This window comes from Nerophis ophidion, linkage group LG19 (genome assembly GCF_033978795.1).
Source record: "Nerophis ophidion isolate RoL-2023_Sa linkage group LG19, RoL_Noph_v1.0, whole genome shotgun sequence".
Lineage (NCBI taxonomy): Eukaryota > Metazoa > Chordata > Actinopteri > Syngnathiformes > Syngnathidae > Nerophis > Nerophis ophidion.
Window position 1 is genome coordinate 1,476,152 of NC_084629.1, and position 25,945 is coordinate 1,502,096.

The 25,945-nt window shown below is 43.8% G+C and overlaps 1 protein-coding gene across 2 annotated transcripts in view; it reads left to right on the plus strand.

Moving 5' to 3' along the window:
* The window catches only part of galnt3 (UDP-N-acetyl-alpha-D-galactosamine:polypeptide N-acetylgalactosaminyltransferase 3 (GalNAc-T3)), a 34,015-nt gene that overhangs the window by 1,264 nt on the left and 6,806 nt on the right, over positions 1-25,945 (plus strand). Inside the window, exons 2-7 of one of the 2 annotated variants that reach the window (XM_061878948.1) lie at positions 5,352-5,880; positions 10,437-10,609; positions 10,990-11,139; positions 11,210-11,444; positions 11,506-11,623; positions 24,517-24,717. In XM_061878948.1, coding sequence (XP_061734932.1) covers positions 5,384-5,880; positions 10,437-10,609; positions 10,990-11,139; positions 11,210-11,444; positions 11,506-11,623; positions 24,517-24,717 — 1,374 coding nt within the window. In that variant the 5' untranslated portion in view covers positions 5,352-5,383. The remainder of the gene's footprint in view (positions 1-5,351; positions 5,881-10,436; positions 10,610-10,989; positions 11,140-11,209; positions 11,445-11,505; positions 11,624-24,516; positions 24,718-25,945) is intronic. The other variant, XM_061878949.1, reaches the window with a different exon arrangement.

Consider the following 25,945-nt stretch of genomic DNA (forward strand, 5'->3'; position numbering starts at 1 on the left):
TATTAGTGCACTTGACTCATGTACTATCCTTATTAGTGCACTTGACTCATGTTCTATCCTTATTAGTGCACTTGATTCATGTTCTATCCTTATTAGTGCACTTGACTCATGTTCTATCCTTGTTAGTGCACTTGACTCATGTACTATCCTAATTAGTGCACTTTACTAATGATCTATCCTTATTAGTGCACTTGACTCATGTACTATCCTTATTAGTGCACTTGACTCATGTTCTATCCTTATTAGTGCACTTGATTCATGTTCTATCCTTATTAGTGCACTTGACTCATGTTCTATCCTTGTTAGTGCACTTGACTCAAGTACTATCCTTAATAGTGCACTTTACTGATTTGGAACTGCTGAACTTTTATCATCATTAATGATTGGTTGAACTGAGCGAGACAATAACCGTGATACTAAGTTGACATGTGTGTTGTGTGACAGTTGTGTAGAGGGTTACACAATAACCGTGATACTAAGTTGACATGTGTGTTGTGTAACAGTTGTGTAGAGGGTTAGACAATAATTGTGATACTAAGTTGACATGTGGGTTGTGTAGCAGTTGTGTAAAGGGTTACACAATAACCGTGATACTAAGTTGACATGTGTGTTGTGTAGCAGTTGTGTAAAGGGGTTAGACAATAATTGTGATACTAAGCTGACATGTGTGTTGTGTAACAGTTGTGTAAAGGGTTACACAATAACCGTGATACTAAGTTGACATGTGTGTTGTGTAGCAGTTGTGTAAAGGGGTTAGACAATAACCGTGATACTAAGTTGACATGTGTGTTGTGTAACAGTTGTGTAAAGGGTTACACAATAACCGTGATACTAAGTTGACATGTGTGTTGTGTAACAGTTGTGTAAAGAGTTACACAATAACCGTGATACTAAGTTGACATGTGTGTTGTGTGACAGTAACAGTTGTGTAAAGAGTTACACAATAACCGTGATACTAAGTTGACATGTGTGTTGTGTGACAGTTGTGTAAAGAGTTACACAATAACCGTGATACTAAGTTGACATGTGTGTTGTGTGACAGTTGTGTAAAGAGTTACACAATAACCGTGATACTAAGTTGACATGTGTGTTGTGTGACAGTTGTGTAAAGAGTTACACAATAACCGTGATACTAAGTTGACATGTGTGTTGTGTGACAGTTGTGTAAAGAGTTACACAATAACCGTGATACTAAGTTGACATGTGTGTTGTGTGACAGTAACAGTTGTGTAAAGAGTTACACAATAACCGTGATACTAAGTTGACATGTGTGTTGTGTAGCAGTTGTGTAAAGAGTTACACAATAACCGTGATACTAAGTTGACATGTGTGTTGTGTGACAGTTGTGTAAAGAGTTACACAATAACCGTGATACTAAGTTGACATGTGTGTTGTGTGACAGTTGTGTAAAGAGTTACACAATAACCGTGATACTAAGTTGACATGTGTGTTGTGTGACAGTTGTGTAAAGGGTTACACAATAACTGTGATACTAAGTTGACATGTGTTGTGTGACAGTAACAGTTGTGTAAAGAGTTACACAATAACCGTGATACTAAGTTGATGTGTGTTGTGTGACAGTAACAGTTGTGTAAAGAGTTACACAATAACCGTGATACTAAGTTGACATGTGTGTTGTGTGACAGTAACAGTTGTGTAAAGAGTTACACAATAACCGTGATACTAAGTTGACATGTGTGTTGTGTGACAGTTGTGTAAAGAGTTACACAATAACCGTGATACTAAGTTGACATGTGTGTTGTGTGACAGTTGTGTAAAGAGTTACACAATAACCGTGATACTAAGTTGACATGTGTGTTGTGTGACAGTTGTGTAAAGAGTTACACAATAACCGTGATACTAAGTTGACATGTGTGTTGTGTGACAGTAACAGTTGTGTAAAGAGTTACACAATAACCGTGATACTAAGTTGACATGTGTGTTGTGTAGCAGTTGTGTAAAGAGTTACACAATAACCGTGATACTAAGTTGACATGTGTGTTGTGTGACAGTTGTGTAAAGAGTTACACAATAACCGTGATACTAAGTTGACATGTGTGTTGTGTGACAGTTGTGTAAAGAGTTACACAATAACCGTGATACTAAGTTGACATGTGTGTTGTGTGACAGTTTTGTAAAGGGTTACACAATAACTGTGATACTAAGTTGACATGTGTTGTGTGACAGTAACAGTTGTGTAAAGAGTTACACAATAACCGTGATACTAAGTTGATGTGTGTTGTGTGACAGTAACAGTTGTGTAAAGAGTTACACAATAACCGTGATACTAAGTTGACATGTGTGTTGTGTGACAGTTGTGTAAAGAGTTACACAATAACCGTGATACTAAGTTGACATGTGTGTTGTGTGACAGTTGTGTAAAGAGTTACACAATAACCGTGATACTAAGTTGACATGTGTGTTGTGTGACAGTTGTGTAAAGAGTTACACAATAACCGTGATACTAAGTTGACATGTGTGTTGTGTGACAGTAGCAGTTGTGTAAAGAGTTACACAATAACTGTGATACTAAGTTGACATGTGTGTTGTGTGACAGTAACAGTTGTGTAAAGGGTTACACAATAACCGTGATACTAAGTTGTTGTGTGACAGTAACAGTTGTGTAAAGGGTTACACAATAACCGTGATACTAAGTTGATGTGTGTTGTGTGACAGTTGTGTAAAGGGTTACACAATAACTGTGATACTAAGTTGACGTGTGTTGTGTGACAGTTGTGTAAAGAGTTACACAATAACCGTGATACTAAGTTGTTGTGTGACAGTAACAGTTGTGTAAAGAGTTACACAATAACCGTGATACTAAGTTGTCGTGTGACAGTAAGAGTTGTGTAAAGAGTTACACAATAACTGTGATACTAAGTTGTTGTGTGACAGTAACAGTTGTGTAAAGAGTTACACAATAACCGTGATACTAAGTTGTTGTGTGTCAGTAACAGTTGTGTAAAGAGTTACACAATAACCGTGATACTAAGTTGTTGTGTGACAGTAACAGTTGTGTAAAGAGTTACACAATAACCGTGATACTAAGTTGTTGTGTGACAGTAACAGTTGTGTAAAGAGTTACACAATAACCGTGATACTAAGTTGACGTGTGTTGTGTGACAGTAACAGTTGTGTAAAGAGTTACACATTAACTGTGATACTAAGTTGACATGTGTGTTGTGTGACAGTAACAGTTGTGTAAAGAGTTACACAATAACCGTGATACTAAGTTGACGTGTGTTGTGTGACAGTTGTGTAAAGAGTTACACAATAACCGTGATACTAAGTTGTTGTGTGTCAGTAACAGTTGTGTAAAGAGTTACACAATAACCGTGATACTAAGTTGTTGTGTGACAGTAACAGTTGTGTAAAGAGTTACACAATAACCGTGATACTAAGTTGACGTGTGTTGTGTGACAGTAACAGTTGTGTAAAGAGTTACACATTAACTGTGATACTAAGTTGACATGTGTGTTGTGTGACAGTAACAGTTGTGTAAAGAGTTACACAATAACCGTGATACTAAGTTGACGTGTGTTGTGTGACAGTTGTGTAAAGAGTTACACAATAACCGTGATACTAAGTTGTTGTGTGACAGTAACAGTTGTGTAAAGGGTTACACAATAACCGTGATACTAAGTTGTTGTGTGACAGTAACAGTTGTGTAAAGAGTTACACAATAACCGTGATACTAAGTTGTCGTGTGACAGTAAGAGTTGTGTAAAGAGTTACACAATAACTGTGATACTAAGTTGTTGTGTGACAGTAAGAGTTGTGTAAAGAGTTACACAATAACCGTGATACTAAGTTGTTGTGTGACAGTAACAGTTGTGTAAAGAGTTACACAATAACCGTGATACTAAGTTGTCGTGTGACAGTAAGAGTTGTGTAAAGAGTTACACAATAACTGTGATACTAAGTTGTTGTGTGACAGTAACAGTTGTGTAAAGAGTTACACAATAACTTTGATACTAAGTTGTTGTGTGTTGTGTGACAGTAACAGTTGTGTAAAGGGTTACACATTAACTGTGATACTAAGTTGACATGTGTGTTGTGTGACAGTTGTGTAAAGAGTTACACAATAACCGTGATACTAAGTTGACATGTGTGTTGTGTGACAGTTGTGTAAAGAGTTACACAATAACCGTGATACTAAGTTGACATGTGTGTTGTGTGACAGTAGCAGTTGTGTAAAGAGTTACACAATAACTGTGATACTAAGTTGACATGTGTGTTGTGTGACAGTAACAGTTGTGTAAAGGGTTACACAATAACTGTGATACTAAGTTGTTGTGTGACAGTAACAGTTGTGTAAAGGGTTACACAATAACTGTGATACTAAGTTGACGTGTGTTGTGTGACAGTTGTGTAAAGAGTTACACAATAACCGTGATACTAAGTTGTTGTGTGTCAGTAACAGTTGTGTAAAGAGTTACACAATAACCGTGATACTAAGTTGTTGTGTGACAGTAACAGTTGTGTAAAGAGTTACACAATAACTGTGATACTAAGTTGTTGTGTGACAGTAACAGTTGTGTAAAGAGTTACACAATAACCGTGATACTAAGTTGATGTGTGTTGTGTGACAGTAACAGTTGTGTAAAGCGTTACACAATAACCGTGATACTAAGTTGACGTGTGTTGTGTGACAGTAACAGTTGTGTAAAGAGTTACACATTAACTGTGATACTAAGTTGACATGTGTGTTGTGTGACAGTAACAGTTGTGTAAAGAGTTACACAATAACCGTGATACTAAGTTGACATGTGTGACAGTAACAGTTGTGTAAAGAGTTACACATTAACTGTGATACTAAGTTGACGTGTGTTGTGTGACAGTAACAGTTGTGTAAAGAGTTACACAATAACTGTGATACTAAGTTGACATGTGTGTTGTGTGACAGTTGTGTAAAGGGTAACACAATAACTTTGATACTAAGTTGAGATGTGTGTTGTGTGACAGTTGTGTAAAGGGTTAGACAATAATTGTGATACTAAGTTGAGATGTGTGTTGTGTGACAGTTGTGTAAAGGGTTACACAATAATTGTGATACTAAGTTGACATGTGTGTTGTGTGACAGTTGTGTAGAGGGTTACACAATAATTGTGATACTAAGTTGAGATGTGTTGTGTGACAGTTGTGTAAAGGGTTAGACAATAATTGTGATACTAAGTTGAGATGTGTGTTGTGTGACAGTTGTGTAGAGGGTTAGACAATAATTGTGATACTAAGTTGAGATGTGTGTTGTGTGACAGTTGTGTAGAGGGTTACACAATAATTGTGATACTAAGTTGAGATGTGTGTTGTGTAGAGGGTTAGACAATAATTGTGCCAATACTTGTGTGCAGTGTGAAACAGTGACCCCCCACATGAAAGGAGGATGAGGTCCCTGCGCAGAGTCCTGGGAAGGCGCCCGCAGCCTGTGAAAGTTGTGGCGGTGGCGGCGGTCTTTGTCACCTTCATGCTGTTGATCCAGTGGGAGGTTGGCAGCCAGAGTCCGGCAGAGGAGCCGTGGCTAAAGGAGATGAAAGAGAAGCGGGACAGCATGCTGGTCTTGGTGATGGGAGCGGTCAATAACTTGAAGGAAGTCATGCCCAAGTTGCAGATCAAAGCTCCCGTGCGTCAGAGGGCGAGTGCAGACGGCGTGTCCTGCTTGCCGGGTCGCTACACGGCCGGCGAGCTGAAGCTGACCCTGGAGAGACCTTTGCAGAACCCGCTGGCTCCCGGTGCCGCCGGCAAGCCTTTCATCACAGACTCCCTGAGCGCTGATCAACAGAAGGAAAAGCAAAAAGGCGAAGAGAAGCACTGCTTCAACTTGTACGCCAGCGACCGCATCTCCTTGAGTCGAGACCTGGGTCCGGACACAAGACCACCAGAGTGGGTTTGTTGGCCTCCTTGACATGTTTACCAAGCACCTGCACTCTCACTCTAGTCGGCCATGTTGCTGCAAAACAAGTCTTGCTAACTCCTTTTCCAAATAATTGCTCAGCACCAAAGTTGCATTCACGCCTCCTTTGTTGTTCGGCCACTTGACCGCCGAGACCAGGGTCGGCAACCTTTAGGGCGCAGAGACCCCTGGCCCAGACTCATGATAGCAACACAACAGCACTTGACCGCCGAGACCGGGGTCGGCAACCTTTAGGGCGCAGAGACCCCTGGCCCAGACTCATGATAGCAACACAACAGCACTTGACCGCCGAGACCGGGGTCGGCAACCTTTAGGGCGCAGAGACACCTGGCCCAGACTCATGATAGCAACACAACAGCACTTGACCGCCGAGACCGGGGTCGGCAACCTTTAGGGCGCAGAGACCCCTGGCCCAGACTCATGATAGCAACACAACAGCACTTGACCGCCGAGACCGGGGGTCGGCAACCTTTAGGGCGCAGAGACCCCTGGCCCAGACTCATGATAGCAACACAACAGCACTTGACCGCCGAGACCGGGGTCGGCAACCTTTAGGGCGCAGAGACCCCTGGCCCAGACTCATGATAGCAACACAACAGCACTTGACCGCCGAGACCGGGGTCGGCAACCTTTAGGGCGCAGAGACCCCTGGCCCAGACTCATGATAGCAACACAACAGCACTTGACCGCCGAGACCGGGGTCGGCAACCTTTAGGGCGCAGAGACCCCTGGCCCAGACTCATGATAGCAACACAACAGCACTTGACCGCCGAGACCGGGGTCGGCAACCTTTAGGGCGCAGAGACCCCTGGCCCAGACTCATGATAGCAACACAACAGCACTTGACCGCCGAGACCGGGGTCGGCAACCTTTAGGGCGCAGAGACCCCTGGCCCAGACTCATGATAGCAACACAACAGCACTTGACCGCCGAGACCGGGGTCGGCAACCTTTAGGGCGCAGAGACCCCTGGCCCAGACTCATGATAGCAACACAACAGCACTTGACCGCCGAGACCGGGGTCGGCAACCTTTAGGGCGCAGAGACCCCTGGCCCAGACTCATGATAGCAACACAACAGCACTCCAGCAAGTCGATTCCATGACTTAGTTGCATTCCAAAAAGCTTGAATTGATATTATTTTGCTTGGATTGTTTAATGAGCATAACTCCTTCAAATGTATCAAATCAGGATCATGAGGCGTAAGCGGAACTTTAAATACGCAGACCAAGTTCCTGCGAGGTCGCTGCAATATAGCGCACATGAGAGCAGGAATGTGAGCGGCGGGAGTTTTGGCTGCTTGTTTTTATTAATACATTTTAAAAGTTCAATTATATTAATAAAAAAAAAACAAGCTCATGGCAAGCAGTAAAATTCTTGAAAGTATTTTTGATTGATTGATTGAAACTTTTATTAGTGGATTGCAGAGTACAGTACATATTCCAGACAATTGAGCTCTAGTTCAACCACGTTCATCAGTTCCTGGTATCAAGTGTGCTTCATTGGATTATACTCAGACAAACTAATTGTGGGACGACTCAATAACTAAAATAACTTACACTTTGTGAACACAAACCTCTCCTGAGGCCGATGATTCCTAAATTATAAAATCCATTTTGCGTCGGTGCGTGGCTAAGAAACAAAAATAATCAAGATTATGGCTTGCAGAAAAATAATTCAAACTATTTTCCCTAAAATAAGAATTGAGTATTTATATGTTGTGATTTTGTGGATTTATCGAACAAAGAAGACAGATGAAAGAAAATAGGTCTTTGATTAGAAGATAATTGGATGAAGAAATCAATTCAATTCAATCTTGGCTAGAAAGTGGAAAAGCAAAGGTATGTTTCTTCGACACAGGAGCAGCGGCAGATCCAATGTTGTGGTCGTGCTTGGCCAGTCTCACAACTTCTACATGTTCCTGACTTTCTAATAAAAATGGTATTTGCATCAAATAGATTGAAAGGGGAATAACTCAAGACTCTGAGTAGAAGCTCAACAAAGTTTGGCTTTTGCAACAAGATAGATGTGAGTCAGAACCCCCACAGATGATTGCTGCCTAGTCTTGGTGGTCTGTCAACCTCCTGCAGTACACCCCAACCACAACATGATTGTTGCATGCCTACCTAGTCTTGGTGGTCTGTCAATCTCCTGCAGTACACCCCAACCACAACATGATTGCTGCCTAGTCTTGGTGGTCTGTCAATCTCCTGCAGTACACCCCAACCACAACATGATTGTTGCATGCCTGCCTAGTCTTGGTGGTCTGTCAATCTCCTGCAGTACACCCCAACCACAACATGATTGCTGCCTAGTCTTGGTGGTCTGTCAATCTCCTGCAGTACACCCCAACCACAACATGATTGTTGCATGCCTACCTAGTCTTGGTGGTCTGTCAATCTCCTGCAGTACACCCCAACCACAACATGATTGCTGCCTAGTCTTGGTGGTCTGTCAATCTCCTGCAGTACACCCCAACCACAACATGATTGTTGCATGCCTGCCTAGTCTTGGTGGTCTGTCAATCTCCTGCAGTACACCCCAACCACAACATGATTGCTGCCTAGTCTTGGTGGTCTGTCAATCTCCTGCAGTACACCCCAACCACAACATGATTGTTGCATGCCTACCTAGTCTTGGTGGTCTGTCAATCTCCTGCAGTACACCCCAACCACAACATGATTGTTGCATGCCTGCCTAGTCTTGGTGGTCTGTCAATCTCCTGCAGTACACCCCCACCACAACATGATTGTTGCATGCCTGCCTAGTCTTGGTGGTCTGTCAATCTCCTGCAGTACACCCCAACCACAACATGATTGTTGCATGCCTGCCTAGTCTTGGTGGTCTGTCAATCTCCTGCAGTACACCCCAACCACAACATGATTGTTGCATGCCTACCTAGTCTTGGTGGTCTGTCAATCTCCTGCAGTACACCCCAACCACAACATGATTGTTGCATGCCTGCCTAGTCTTGGTGGTCTGTCAACCTCCTGCAGTACACCCCAACCACAACATGATTGTTGCATGCCTGCCTAGTCTTGGTGGTCTGTCAATCTCCTGCAGTACACCCCAACCACAACATGATTGTTGCATGCCTGCCTAGTCTTGGTGGTCTGTCAAGCTCCTGCAGTACACCCCAACCACAACATGATTGTTGCATGCCTACCTAGTCTTGGTGGTCTGTCAACCTCCTGCAGTACACCCCAACCACAACATGATTGTTGCATGCCTGCCTAGTCTTGGTGGTCTGTCAATCTCCTGCAGTACACCCCAACCACAACATGATTGTTGCATGCCTGCCTAGTCTTGGTGGTCTGTCAATCTCCTGCAGTACACCCCAACCACAACATGATTGTTGCATGCCTGCCTAGTCTTGGTGGTCTGTCAATCTCCTGCAGTACACCCCAACCACAACATGATTGTTGCATGCCTACCTAGTCTTGGTGGTCTGTCAATCTCCTGCAGTACACCCCAACCACAACATGATTGTTGCATGCCTGCCTAGTCTTGGTGGTCTGTCAACCTCCTGCAGTACACCCCAACCACAACATGATTGTTGCATGCCTGCCTAGTCTTGGTGGTCTGTCAATCTCCTGCAGTACACCCCAACCACAACATGATTGTTGCATGCCTGCCTAGTCTTGGTGGTCTGTCAAGCTCCTGCAGTACACCCCAACCACAACATGATTGTTGCATGCCTACCTAGTCTTGGTGGTCTGTCAACCTCCTGCAGTACACCCCAACCACAACATGATTGTTGCATGCCTGCCTAGTCTTGGTGGTCTGTCAATCTCCTGCAGTACACCCCAACCACAACATGATTGTTGCATGCCTGCCTAGTCTTGGTGGTCTGTCAATCTCCTGCAGTACACCCCAACCACAACATGATTGTTGCATGCCTGCCTAGTCTTGGTGGTCTGTCAACCTCCTGCAGTACACCCCAACCACAACATGATTGTTGCATGCCTGCCTAGTCTTGGTGGTCTGTCAATCTCCTGCAGTACACCCCAACCACAACATGATTGTTGCATGCCTGCCTAGTCTTGGTGGTCTGTCAATCTCCTGCAGTACACCCCAACCACAACATGATTGCTGCCTAGTCTTGGTGGTCTGTCAACCTCCTGCAGTACACCCCAACCACAACATGATTGTTGCATGCCTGCCTAGTCTTGGTGGTCTGTCAATCTCCTGCAGTACACCCCAACCACAACATGATTGTTGCATGCCTGCCTAGTCTTGGTGGTCTGTCAAGCTCCTGCAGTACACCCCAACCACAACATGATTGTTGCATGCCTACCTAGTCTTGGTGGTCTGTCAACCTCCTGCAGTACACCCCAACCACAACATGATTGCTGCCTAGTCTTGGTGGTCTGTCAATCTCCTGCAGTACACCCCAACCACAACTGCATGTCAGTGTTGAGCCAGTACACGTTAGACACCTAAAACATGAACTTATTCTCAAGTCGGTATTAGTAGGAAAAGTCACCACCACAGAGGATTGCAGCTAGATACTTGTGCCCTCTGCAGGTGTATCGAGCAAACCTTCAAGCGATGCCCCCCTTTGCCAACCACCAGTGTGATCATCGTGTTTCACAACGAGGCTTGGAGCACCCTGCTAAGGACGGTCTACAGCGTACTCCACACTTCCCCTGCCATTCTTCTCAAGGAGATCATCTTGGTGGACGACGCCAGCGTTGATGGTATGTGAACCTACCACTCTCCTGGGGGTTTATGTGGGCTGCCGTGGAACCACTGTTGTGGTCAAAGAAGTTGGCGTCTGAGGCACAACAGTTGCTGAGCTTAGACACCGCTTGTGTAAACCGGCCTGGTGGAGGAAGGAAACACAATCTGAGTGAGTGTTGGTCTGTTAGGTTAGAAACTGGTTTGACCAAATATTTTGCAGAGTTGAGGATTAGCAGAAGCCTATTGTCTGCATTCATTGACTGTCAATCTTGCATGCTACAGATTAGACCCTCCAACAGTCACTAAGCTTTCAGTTTTACCGTGAGACCGCCAGATGGTTTGTGCTTGTGCAACTCATTTACCGTCTGGTTTTGTCCTTGTCAACCTTGACTTTCAGATGTGTTGAAGGACAAGCTGGACGAGTATGTGAAAGCGCTGAGTATTGTTCGGGTCGTTCGGCAAAAGGAAAGGAAAGGCCTTATCACAGCTCGTTTACTGGGCGCCTCGGTGGCCACCGGTGATACACTCACCTTTCTGGATGCCCACTGTGAGGCCACACCCTGCATGCCGACACACCCAGCGACACAGTCAAGAATACCTTTGTCTTCTTTTCACAGGTGAATGCTTTAATGGGTGGCTGGAGCCACTGCTTGCCAGGATAGCCGAGAACTCAAGCATGGTGGTCAGTCCAGATATAAGCGCTATTGATCTCAACACCTTTGAGTTCATGAAGCCATCCCCTCACGGCCAGAACCACAACCGGGGTAACTTTGACTGGGGTCTGTCCTTTGGATGGGAGAGTCTTCCGGATCATGAGAAAAAGAGAAGGAAGGATGAAACTTATCCAATCAAGTAAGCACAGCGTCCTTGGAATAGTGAGCGTGTGAACTCTTTTAATTGAAGTATTCTCTAGGACTCCCACGTTTGCTGGCGGGCTCTTCTCCATCTCAAAGAAATACTTCTACCAAATTGGGAGCTATGATGAGGAAATGGAGATCTGGGGCGGCGAGAATATTGAAATGTCTTTCAGGGTGAGACACTGCAGAACCATAATCAATTCAACATTTTCATATTTCCACTGTATCCTGCTTTTCACAGTTCAGTTTGATTGGGTTGAAGGAGTCCTGAACCTCCAAGTTTTACTCCCCCTTCCATCAGTTGATACATTGTACTCTGCATTTATTTGCTTTCTTTTTCAGCATAGTACACCAGCTATGACACAAATATTCACAATACTCTTAGGGTAGTCAGCAGAATACTCTCTACAGATCTATACTTTTTTTATAGGTCCCGATAGGGCTGAGCGATGTACCGATATACTCGATATATGTCTGTGCCATATAGAAAATGACTACCGTATTTTTTGGATTATAAATCGCTCCGGAGTATTCGTCATACCTGCCGAAAATGCAAATTAAAGAAGGAAAAACACATATATAAGTCGCACTGGAGTATAAGTCGCATTTCGGGGGGACATTTAGTTGATAAAATCCAACACCGAGATAGGCGCCAGGGACCCCCACGACCCCAAAAGGGAATAAGCGGTAGGAAATGGATGGATGGAAAATCCAACAGCAAGAATAGACATTTGTAAGGCAATTTAAAGTAAATAAAGAATAGTGAAGAAGAGGCTGAATAAGTGTAGGTTATATGAGGCATAAACAAGCTAACATATTATGCTAAGAGTCATTCAAAGAACTAGAACATATAGAACATGCTAGACCTTTACCAAACTATCTCTCACTCCTAATCCATAAATCTTCTTCCTGGATGTGGCTTCTAAACAACTCTGCCAACTCCAAAGGTATGTGCCGCTTCCTCTTGTCCTTTTCTGCCAAATATTTCATTACATTCAGCTTGTCATCTGCACTACATCACCTTTTCTGCTGCATATTTCACTACATCCATCTTGTCATCAGCACTACATCATCTCCTTTTCTGCCAAATATTTCATTACATCCATCTTGTCATCTGCACTACATCATCTCCTTTTCAACGCCATTTTTCTTCAGCTCTTCTCACTTTTTATAAGTTACCACCAACCATGAAATGATCCATTTTAATAACTGCGGCAGTAGCATATAGCAGTTAGCAGTTAGCATTCCATGACCCACAATGCACTTCTGCCATGACCCTCCCCCGCACAATTCTTATTGGTTGACGTGTGTGTGACATTTTCTTGGTCTCTTCGGCGAATGAGATAAATAATATTATTTGACATTTTACAGTAATGTGTTAATAATTTCACACATAAGTCGCTCCAGAGTATAAATCGCACCCCCGGCCAAACTATGAAAAAAACTGCGACTTATAGTCCGAGAAATACGGTATATGGCGATATTGGAGTATACCTCCTCACGCAGTTGCTTTTACATGCTGGCAGCCTCTTCTCACTCTCTCTTGTCTCTCCTTCTCACACACACCAAGCACACCTTCTTACATACCTCACATACTGTCACCTCACATACTGTCACCTCACATACTGTCACCTCACATACTGTCACCTCACATACTGTCACCTCACATACTGTCACCTCGCATACTGTCACCTCACATACTGTCACCTCACATACTGTCACCTCACATACTGTCACCTTGCATACTGTCACCTCACATACTGTCACCTCACATACTGTCACCTCACATACTGTCACCTCGCATACTGTCACCTCACATACTGTCACCTCACATACTGTCACCTCACATACTGTCACCTCACATACTGTCACCTCACATACTGTCACCTCACATACTGTCACATCACATACTGTCACATCACATACTGTCACCTCATACCTCACATACTGTCACCTCACATACTGTCACCTCACATACTGTCACCTCACATACTGTCACCTCACGTACTGTCACCTCACGTACTGTCACCTCACATACTGTCACCTCACATACTGTCACCTCACGTACTGTCACCTCACATACTGTCACCTCACATACTGTCACCTCACATACTGTCACCTCATACCTCACATACTGTCACCTCATACCTCACATACTGTCACCTCACATACTGTCACCTCATACCTCACATACTGTCACCTCACATACTGTCACCTCATACCTGACATACTGTCACCTCATACCTCACATACTGTCACCTCACATACTGTCACCTCACACCTCACATACTGTCACCTCATACGTCACATACTGTCACCTCACATACTGTCACCTCATACGTCACTTCATACCTCACATACTGTCACCTCACATACTGTCACCTCATACCTCACATACTGTCACCTCATACCTCACATACTGTCACCTCATACCTCACATACTGTCACCTCATACCTCACATACTGTCACCTCACATACTGTCACCTCATACCTCACATACTGTCACCTCACATACTTTCACCTCATACCTCACATACTGTCACCTCACATACTGTCACCTCATACCTCACATACTGTCACCTCACATACTTTCACCTCATACCTCACATACTGTCACCTCACATACTGTCACCTCACATACTGTCACCTCACATACTGTCACCTCACATACTGTCACCTCACATACTGTCACCTCACGTACTGTCACCTCACATACTGTCACCTCACATACTGTCACCTCACATACTGTCACCTCACATACTGTCACCTCACATACTGTCACCTCATACCTCACATACTGTCACCTCACATACTGTCACCTCACATACTGTCACCTCACATACTGTCACCTCACATACTGTCACCTCACATACTGTCACCTCACATACTGTCACCTCATACCTCACATACTGTCACCTCACATACTGTCACATCACATACTGTCACCTCATACCTCACATACTGTCACCTCACATACTGTCACCTCACATACTGTCACCTCACATACTGTCACCTCACGTACTGTCACCTCACATACTGTCACCTCACATACTGTCACCTCACATACTGTCACCTCACGTACTGTCACCTCACATACTGTCACCTCACATACTGTCACCTCATACCTCACATACTGTCACCTCATACCTCACATACTGTCACCTCACATACTGTCACCTCATACCTCACATACTGTCACCTCACATACTGTCACCTCATACCTGACATACTGTCACCTCATACCTCACATACTGTCACCTCACATACTGTCACCTCACACCTCACATACTGTCACCTCATACGTCACATACTGTCACCTCACATACTGTCACCTCATACGTCACTTCATACCTCACATACTGTCACCTCACATACTGTCACCTCATACCTCACATACTGTCACCTCATACCTCACATACTGTCACCTCATACCTCACATACTGTCACCTCATACCTCACATACTGTCACCTCACATACTGTCACCTCATACCTCACATACTGTCACCTCACATACTTTCACCTCATACCTCACATACTGTCACCTCACATACTGTCACCTCATACCTCACATACTGTCACCTCACATACTGTCACCTCATACCTCACATACTGTCACCTCACATACTTTCACCTCATACCTCACATACTGTCACCTCACATACTGTCACCTCACATACTGTCACCTCACATACTGTCACCTCACATACTGTCACCTCACATACTGTCACCTCACGTACTGTCACCTCACATACTGTCACCTCACATACTGTCACCTCATACCTCACATACTGTCACCTCATACCTCACATACTGTCACCTCACATACTGTCACCTCATACCTCACATACTGTCACCTCACATACTGTCACCTCATACCTGACATACTGTCACCTCATACCTCACATACTGTCACCTCACATACTGTCACCTCACACCTCACATACTGTCACCTCATACGTCACATACTGTCACCTCACATACTGTCACCTCATACGTCACTTCATACCTCACATACTGTCACCTCACATACTGTCACCTCATACCTCACATACTGTCACCTCATACCTCACATACTGTCACCTCACATACTGTCACCTCATACCTCACATACTGTCACCTCATACCTCACATACTGTCACCTCACATACTGTCACCTCATACCTCACATACTGTCACCTCACATACTTTCACCTCATACCTCACATACTGTCACCTCATACCTCACATACTGTCACCTCACATACTGTCACCTCATACCTCACATACTGTCACCTCATACCTCACATACTTTCACCTCACATACTTTCACCTCACATACTTTCACCTCATACCTCACATACTGTCACCTCACATACTGTCACCTCATACCTCACATACTGTCACCTCACATACTGTCACCTCATACCTGACATACTGTCACCTCATACCTCACATACTGTCACCTCACATACTGTCACCTCATACGTCACATACTGTCACCTCACATACTGTCACCTCATACGTCACTTCATACCTCACATACTGTCACCTCACATACTGTCACCTCATACCTCACATACTGTCACCTCATACCTCACATACTGTCACCTCACATACTGTCACCTCATACCTCACATACTGTCACCTCACATACTGTCACCTCATACCTCACATACTGTCACCTCACATACTTTCACCTCATACCTCACATACTGTCACCTCACATACTGTCACCTCATACCTCACATACTGTCACCTCACATACTTTCACCTCATACCTCACATACTGTCACCTCACATACTTTCACCTCACATACTGTCACCTCATACCTCACATACTGTCACCTCACATACTTTCACCTCATACCTCACATACTGTCACCTCACATACTGTCACCTCATACCCCACATACTGTCACCTCACATACTGTCACCTCACATACTGTCACCTAAAACCCCACATACTGTCACCTCACATACTTTCACCTCATACCTCACATGAATTCTTAATAAAAACAGCAGGGGGTCCAGGGTCTGGCGCTGGTTTGTCTTCAAGTGGGAATATGTCCAACAAACAACCGCACTTTGTCAAGTGTGGGGCAAGAGCGTTGTTATAGAAAGTAGCATTACTGCTAATATGTAGCATCATTTGAAAAGTCAGCTGCTAGAGAATGAAGAGGGCTTACTCCGCATGTCAACATCTCTGTTGGGTGCAACACGGCCACATCATCAAACTGCCGAGGCAAACGTTTCCATTTCCAACATGCGTGGAAAAAATAGTGATTTCTCGAGTTGTGATTTCCTGCATGAAAGTTAAAAAGTAGCAAATATGAATGCAGTATGAAGAAGAATGTAGACACATTGAATAATCGTACTGCTGTCATTATATGTATCAAGTGTTGTAAGGCTAAGGCAAAATATATATCTTGTATCGCGATACGGCCTAGAAATATTGTGATATCAGAAAAGTGCCATATCGCCCGGCACTAGGTACTGACCAGCGTTTAAAAGTAAAGAGTTCTACGTTATGTCCGGTTTCAGACTCAACACAGTGGAGCCCTGAAAGCAGACTAAGCCGAACTAAGACTACTGTACATCTCATGTCTACTGTACATTACATGTCTACTGTACATTACACTACTGTACATTACACTACTGTACATCTCATGTCTACTGTACATTACATGTCTACTGTACATTACACTACTGTACATCCCATGTCTACTGTACATCACACAACTGTACATTACATGTCTACTGTACATTACACTACTGTACATTACATGTCCACTGTACATTACACTACTGCACATCTCATGTCCACTGTACATTACATGTCTACTGTACATTACACTACTGTACATTACATGCCTACTGTACATTACATGTCTACTGTACATCCCATGTCTACTGTACATTACACTACTGTACATCACATGTCTACTGTACATTACACTACTGTACATTACATGTCTACTGTGCATCACACTACTGTACATTACATGTCCACTGTACATTACACTACTGTACATCGCATGTCTACTGTACACTACATGTCTACTGTACATTACACTACTGCACATCACATGTCTACTGTACATTACACTACTGTACATTACACTACTGTGCATCTCATGTCAACTGTACATTACACTACTGTACATTACATGTCTACTGTACATTACACTACTGCACATCACATGTCTACTGTACATTACACCACTGTACATTACACTACTGCACATCTCATGTCTACTGTACATTACACTACTGTACATTACACTACTGCACATCTCATGTCTACTGTACATTACACTACTGTACATTACACTACTGTACATCCCATGTCTACTGCACATTACACTACTGTACATCCCATGTCTACTGTACATTACACGTCTACTGTACATTACACCACTGTACATCCCATGTCTACTGTACATTACACTACTGTACATTACATGTCTACTGTACATTACACTACTGCACATTACATGTCTACTGTACACTACACTACTGTACATCTCATGTCTACTGTGCATTACACTACTGCACATCTCATGTCTACTGCACATTACACCACTGTACATTACACTACTGTACATCTCATGTCAACTGTACATTACACAACTGTACATTACACTACTGTACATTACACTACTGTACATTACATGTCTACTGCACATTACACTACTGCACATTACATGTCTACTGCACATTACACTACTGTACATCTCATGTCTACTGTACATAACACTACTGTACATCACATGTCAACTGTACATTACACCACTGTACATTACACTACTGTACATTACATGTCCACTGCACATTACACTACTGTACATTACATGTCTACTGCACATTACACTACTGTACATCTCATGTCTACTGTACATTACATGTCTACTGTACATTACACCACTGTACATCCCATGTCTACTGCACATTACACTACTGTACATTACACTACTGTACATCCCATGTCCACTGAACATTACACTACTGTACATTACACTACTGTACATTACATGTCCACTGTACATTACACTACTGCACATCTCATGTCTACTGTACATTATACCACTGTACATCTCATGTCTACTGTACATTACACCACTGTACATTACACTACTGTACATCTCATGTCAACTATACATTACACTACTGTACATTACACCACTGTACATTACATGTCTACTGCACATTACACTACTGTACATTACATGTGAACTGTACATAAAACTGCACATCTCATGTCTACTGTACGTCACACTACTGTACATTGCATGTCTACTGTACATTACATGTCTACTGTACATTTCATGTCTACTGTACATTACACCGCTGTACATTACATGTCTACTGCACATTACATGTCCACTGTACATCTTGTGTCTACTGTACATTACACTACTGTACATCCCATGTCTACTGTACATTACACTACTGTACATTACATGTCTACTGTACATCACATAACTGCACATTACACCACTGTACATTACAAGTCCACTGTACATTACATGTCAACTGTACATTACTCTACTGTACATTACACGTCTACTGTACATTGCACTACTGTACAATACACTACTGTACATTACATGTCTACTGTACAGTACACAACTGTACATTACACTACTGTACATTACATGTCCACAGTACATTACATGTCAACTGTACATTACACTACTGTACATCACATGTCTACTGTACATTACACTACTGCACATTACACAACTGTACATTACACTACTGTACATTACATTTCTACTGTACAGCACACTACTGTACACTACTGTACATTACATGTCTACTACACATTACACCACTGTACATTACAGTACTGTACATTACACTACTGTACATTACATGTCAACTGTACATCACACTACTGTACATTACACTACTGTACATTGCACAACTGTACATTACACTACTGTACATTACATGTCTACTGTACAGTACACCACTGTACATTACATGTCCACTGCACATTACACTACTGTACATTACATGTCAACTGTACATTACACTACTGTACATTACACAACTGTACATTACATGTCTACTGTACATCACACCAGTGTACATTACATGTCTACTGTACATTACACCACTGTACATCACATGTCTACTGTACATTACACTACTGCACATTACATGTCTGCTGTACATTACACCACTGTACATTACATGTCTACTGTACATCACACTGCTGTACATTACATGTCTACTGTACATTACACCACTGCACATCACATGTCTACTGTACATTGCACTACTGTACATCACATGCCTACTGTACATTACATGTCTACTGCACATTACATGCCTACTGTACATTACACTACTGTACATTACATGTCCACTGTACATGACACTACTGTACATGACACCACTGTACATTACACCACTGTACATCACACCGCTGTACATTACACTACTGTACATTACATGTCTACTGTACATTACACCACTGTACATTACATGTCTACTGTACATCACACCACTGTACATTACATGTCTACTGTACATTACACCACTGTACATCACATGCCTACTGTACATCACACTACTGTACATCACATGCCTACTGTACATTACATGTCTACTCTACATTACATGCCTACTGTACATTACACTACTGTACATTACACCACTGTACATTACACTGCTGCACATTACACTACTGTACATCACATGTCTACTGTACATTACACTACTGCACATTACATGTCCACTGTACATTACACTACTGTGCATTACACCACTGTACATTACATGTCTACTGTACATTACACCACTGTACATCACATGTCTACTGTACATTACACTACTGTACATCACATGTCTACTGTACATCACACTACTGCACATTACATGTCTACTGTACATCACACCACTGTACATCACATGTCTACTGTACATTACACTGCTGTACATCACATGCCTACTGTACATTACATGTCTACTGTACATTACATGCCTACTGTACATTACATGTCCGCTGTACATTACACTACTGTACATGACACTACTGTACATGACACTACTGTACATTACACTGCTGCACATTACACTACTGTACATTACACTACTGCACATCACATGTCTACTGTACATTACACAACTGTACATTACATGTCTACTGCGCATTACGCTACTGTACATTACATGTCTACTGTACATCACACTACTGTACATTACATGTCTACTGTACATCAAACTACTGTATATTACATGTCTACTGTACATTACATGTCTACTGTACATTACATGTCTACTGTACATTACACTACTGTACATTACATGCCTACTGTACATTACAGTACTGTACATTACAGTACTGTGCATTACATGTCCACTGTACATTACAGTACTGTACATTACATGTCTACTGTACATTACAGTACTGTACATTACATGTCTACTGTACATTACATGTCTACTGTACATTACACTACTGTACATTACACTACTGTACATTACATGTCTACTGTACATTACATGTCTACTGTACATTACACTACTGTACATTACACTACTGTACATTACACTACTGTACATTACACTACTGTACATTACAGTACTTCCATCATAGGTGCAGAGAAGATAAGTGGACAGCAGAGTTCAGTGTTAACTACAAACCAAGATTTATTTTCCCAACATTGAACATTTATGAACACATTTGAACTCAGAAAATGAGAGGAACTATTAAGTAGTTGTAGTGTATTGAATCCAATGTGGAAGGTAGGTAGTCCTCCCTGGTGGTAGGTAGTCCTCTTTGATGGTAGGTAGTCCTCTTTGATGGTAGGTAGTCCTCTTTGATGGTAGGTAGTCCTCTTTGATGGTAGGTAGTCCTCCCTGGTGGTAGGTAGTCCTCCCTGGTGGTAGGTAGTCCTCCCTGGTGGTAGGTAGTCCTCTTTGATGGTAGGTAGTCCTCCCTGGTGGTAGGTAGTCCTCCCTGGTGGTAGGTAGTCCTCTTTGATGGTAGGTAGTCCTCCCTGATGGTAGGTAGTCCTCCCTGGTGGTAGGTAGTCCTCCCTGGTGGTAGGTAGTCCTCCCTGGTGGTAGGTAGTCCTCTTTGATGGTAGGTAGTCCTCTTTGATGGTAGGTAGTCCTCTTTGATGGTAGGTAGTCCTCCCTGGTGGTAGGTAGTCCTCCCTGGTGGTAGGTAGTCCTCCCTGGTGGTAGGTAGTCCTCTTTGATGGTAGGTAGTCCTCCCTGGTGGTAGGTAGTCCTCCCTGGTGGTAGGTAGTCCTCCCTGGTGGTAGGTAGTCCTCTTTGATGGTAGGTAGTCCTCCCTGGTGGTAGGTAGTCCTCCCTGGTGGTAGGTAGTCCTCTTTGATGGTAGGTAGTCCTCCCTGATGGTAGGTAGTCCTCTTTGATGGTAGGTAGTCCTCTTTGATGGTAGGTAGTCCTCCCTGGTGGTAGGTAGTCCTCCCTGGTGGTAGGTAGTCCTCTTTGATGGTAGGTAGTCCTCTTTGATGGTAGGTAGTCCTCTTTGATGGTAGGTAGTCCTCTTTGATGGTAGGTAGTCCTCTTTGATGGTAGGTAGTCCTCCCTGGTGGTAGGTAGTCCTCCCTGATGGTAGGTAGTCCTCTTTGATGGTAGGTAGTCCTCTTTGATGGTAGGTAGTCCTCCCTGGTGGTAGGTAGTCCTCTTTGATGGTAGGTAGTCCTCCCTGGTGGTAGGTAGTCCTCCCTGGTGGTAGGTAGTCCTCTTTGATGGTAGGTAGTCCTCTTTGATGGTAGGTAGTCCTCCCTGGTGGTAGGTAGTCCTCTTTGATGGTAGGTAGTCCTCCCTGGTGGTAGGTAGTCCTCCCTGATGGTAGGTAGTCCTCCCTGGTGGTAGGTAGTCCTCCCTGGTGGTAGGTAGTCCTCTTTGATGGCAGGTAGTCCTCCCTGGTGGTAGGTAGTCCTCCCTGATGGCAGGTAGTCCTCCCTGGTGGTAGGTAGTCCTCTTTGGTTGTAGGTAGTCCTCCCTGATGGTAGGTAGTCCTCTTTGATGGTAGGTAGTCCTCCCTGGTGGTAGGTAGTCCTCCCTGATGGTAGGTAGTCCTCCCTGATGGCAGGTAGTCCTCTTTGGTGGAGGAGCACAATGCTGCTGACTTCTGTGTCCTTCCCTGAGCTTGAAGTGTTGCTGCAAGTCTAGCATGTGATGTTCTGCAGGTCTAGCATGTGATGTTCTGCAGGTCTAGCATGTGATGTTCTGCAGGTCTGGCATGTGATGTTCTGCAGGTCTAGCATGTGATGTTCTGCAGGTCTAGCATGTGATGTTCTGCAGGTCTGGCATGTGATGTTCTGCAGGTCTGGCATGTGATGTTCTGCAGGTCTGGCATGTGATGTTCTGCAGGTCTAGCATGTGATGTTCTGCAGGTCTAGCATGTGATGTTCTGCAGGTCTAGCATGTGATGTTCTGCAGGTCTAGCATGTGATGTTCTGCAGGTCTAGCATGTGATGTTCTGCAGGTCTAGCATGTGATGTTCTGCAGGTCTAGGATGTGATGTTCTGCAGGTCTAGCATGTGATGTTCTGCAGGTCTAGCATGTGATGTTCTGCAAGTCTAGCATGTGATGTTCTGCAAGTCTAGCATTTGATGTTCTGCAGGTCTAGCATGTGATGTTCTGCAGGTCTAGCATGTGATGTTCTGCAGGTCTAGCATGTGATGTTCTGCAGGTCTAGCATGTGATGTTCTGCAAGTCTAGCATGTGATGTTCTGCAGGTCTAGCATGTGATGTTCTGCAGGTCTAGCATGTGATGTTCTGCAGGTCTAGCATGTGATGTTCTGCAGGTCTAGCATGTGATGTTCTGCAAGTCTAGCATGTGATGTTCTGCAGGTCTAGCATGTGATGTTCTGCAGGTCTAGCATGTGATGTTCTGCAGGTCTAGCATGTGATGTTCTGCAGGTCTAGCATGTGATGTTCTGCAAGTCTAGCATGTGATGTTCTGCAGGTCTAGCATGTGATGTTCTGCAGGTCTAGCATGTGATGTTCTGCAAGTCTAGCATGTGATGTTCTGCAAGTCTAGCATGTGATGTTCTGCAGGTCTAGCATGTGATGTTCTGCAGGTCTAGCATGTGATGTTCTGCAGGTCTAGCATGTGATGTTCTGCAGGTCTAGCATGTGATGTTCTGCAGGTCTAGCATGTGATGTTCTGCAAGTCTAGCATGTGATGTTCTGCAAGTCTAGCATTTGATGTTCTGCAGGTCTAGCATGTGATGTTCTGCAGGTCTAGCATGTGATGTTCTGCAGGTCTAGCATGTGATGTTCTGCAGGTCTAGCATGTGATGTTCTGCAGGTCTAGCATGTGATGTTCTGCAGGGCTAGCATGTGATGTTCTGCAGGTCTAGCATGTGATGTTCTGCAGGTCTAGGATGTGATGTTCTGCAGGTCTAGCATGTGATGTTCTGCAGGTCTAGCATGTGATGTTCTGCAAGTCTAGCATGTGATGTTCTGCAAGTCTAGCATTTGATGTTCTGCAGGTCTAGCATGTGATGTTCTGCAGGTCTAGCATGTGATGTTCTGCAGGTCTAGCATGTGATGTTCTGCAGGTCTAGCATGTGATGTTCTGCAGGTCTAGCATGTGATGTTCTGCAGGTCTAGCATGTGATGTTCTGCAAGTCTAGCATGTGATGTTCTGCAGGTCTAGCATGTGATGTTCTGCAGGTCTAGCATGTGATGTTCTGCAGGTCTAGCATGTGATGTTCTGCAGGTCTAGCATGTGATGTTCTGCAAGTCTAGCATGTGATGTTCTGCAGGTCTAGCATGTGATGTTCTGCAGGTCTAGCATGTGATGTTCTGCAGGTCTAGCATGTGATGTTCTGCAGGTCTAGCATGTGATGTTCTGCAAGTCTAGCATGTGATGTTCTGCAGGTCTAGCATGTGATGTTCTGCAGGTCTAGCATGTGATGTTCTGCAAGTCTAGCATGTGATGTTCTGCAAGTCTAGCATGTGATGTTCTGCAGGTCTAGCATGTGATGTTCTGCAGGTCTAGCATGTGATGTTCTGCAGGTCTAGCATGTGATGTTCTGCAGGTCTAGCATGTGATGTTCTGCAGGTCTAGCATGTGATGTTCTGCAGGTCTGGCAGTGCGGCGGGCAGCTGGAGATCATCCCGTGTTCTGTCGTCGGCCATGTTTTCCGCACAAAGAGCCCTCACACCTTTCCAAAGGGCACTCAGGTGATCGCCCGCAACCAAGTCAGACTGGCCGAGGTCTGGATGGACGACTACAAGGAGATCTTCTACCGTCGAAATCAGCAAGCTGGGCAGATAGCCAGGAAAGTAGGTACCCTTTATCTCAAAATGTTCCCACTTTCTAGGCCACTGTTCAACTGTCAACATGGACTTAGGACAAGTCTCAACATGGACTTAGGACAAGTCTCAACATGGACTTAGGACAAGTCTCAACATGGACTTAGGACAAGTCTCAACATGGACTTAGGACAAGTCTCAACATGGACTTAGGACAAGTCTCAACATGGACTTAGGACAAGTCTCAACATGGACTTAGGACAAGTGTCAACATGGACTTAGGACAAGTCTCAACATGGACTTAGGACAAGTCTCAACATGGACTTAGGACAAGTCTCAACATGGACTTAGGACAAGTCTCAACATGGACTTAGGACAAGTCTCAACATGGACTTAGGACAAGTCTCAACATGGACTTAGGACAAGTCTCAACATGGACTTAGGACAAGTCTCAACATGGACTTAGGACAAGTCTCAACATGGACTTAGGACAAGTCTCAACATGGACTTAGGACTAGTCTCAACATGGACTTAGGACAAGTCTCAACATGGACTTAGGACAAGTCTCAACATGGACTTAGGACAAGTCTCAACATGGACTTAGGACAAGTCTCAACATGGACTTAGGACAAGTCTCAACATGGACTTAGGACAAGTGTCAACATGGACTTAGGACAAGTCTCAACATGGACTTAGGACAAGTCTCAACATGGACTTAGGACAAGTCTCAACATGGACTTAGGACAAGTCTCAACATGGACTAGGACAAGTCTCAACATGGATTTAGGACAAGTCTCAACATGGACTTAGGACAAGTCTCAACATGGACTTAGGACAAGTCTCAACATGGACTTAGGACAAGTCTCAACATGGACTTAGGACAAGTCTAAACATGGACTTAGGACAAGTCTCAACATGGACTTAGGACAAGTCTCAACATGGACTTAGGACAAGTCTCAACATGGACTTAGGACAAGTCTCAACATGGACTTAGGACAAGTCTCAACATGGACTTAGGACAAGTCTCAACATGGACTTAGGACAAGTCTCAACATGGACTTAGGACAAGTCTCAACATGGACTTAGGACAAGTCTCAACATGGACTTAGGACAAGTCTCAACATGGACTTAGGACAAGTCTCAACATGGACTTAGGACAAGTCTCAACATGGACTTAGGACAAGTCTCAACATGGACTTAGGACAAGTCTCAACATGGACTTAGGACAAGTCTCAATATGGACTTAGGACAAGTCTCA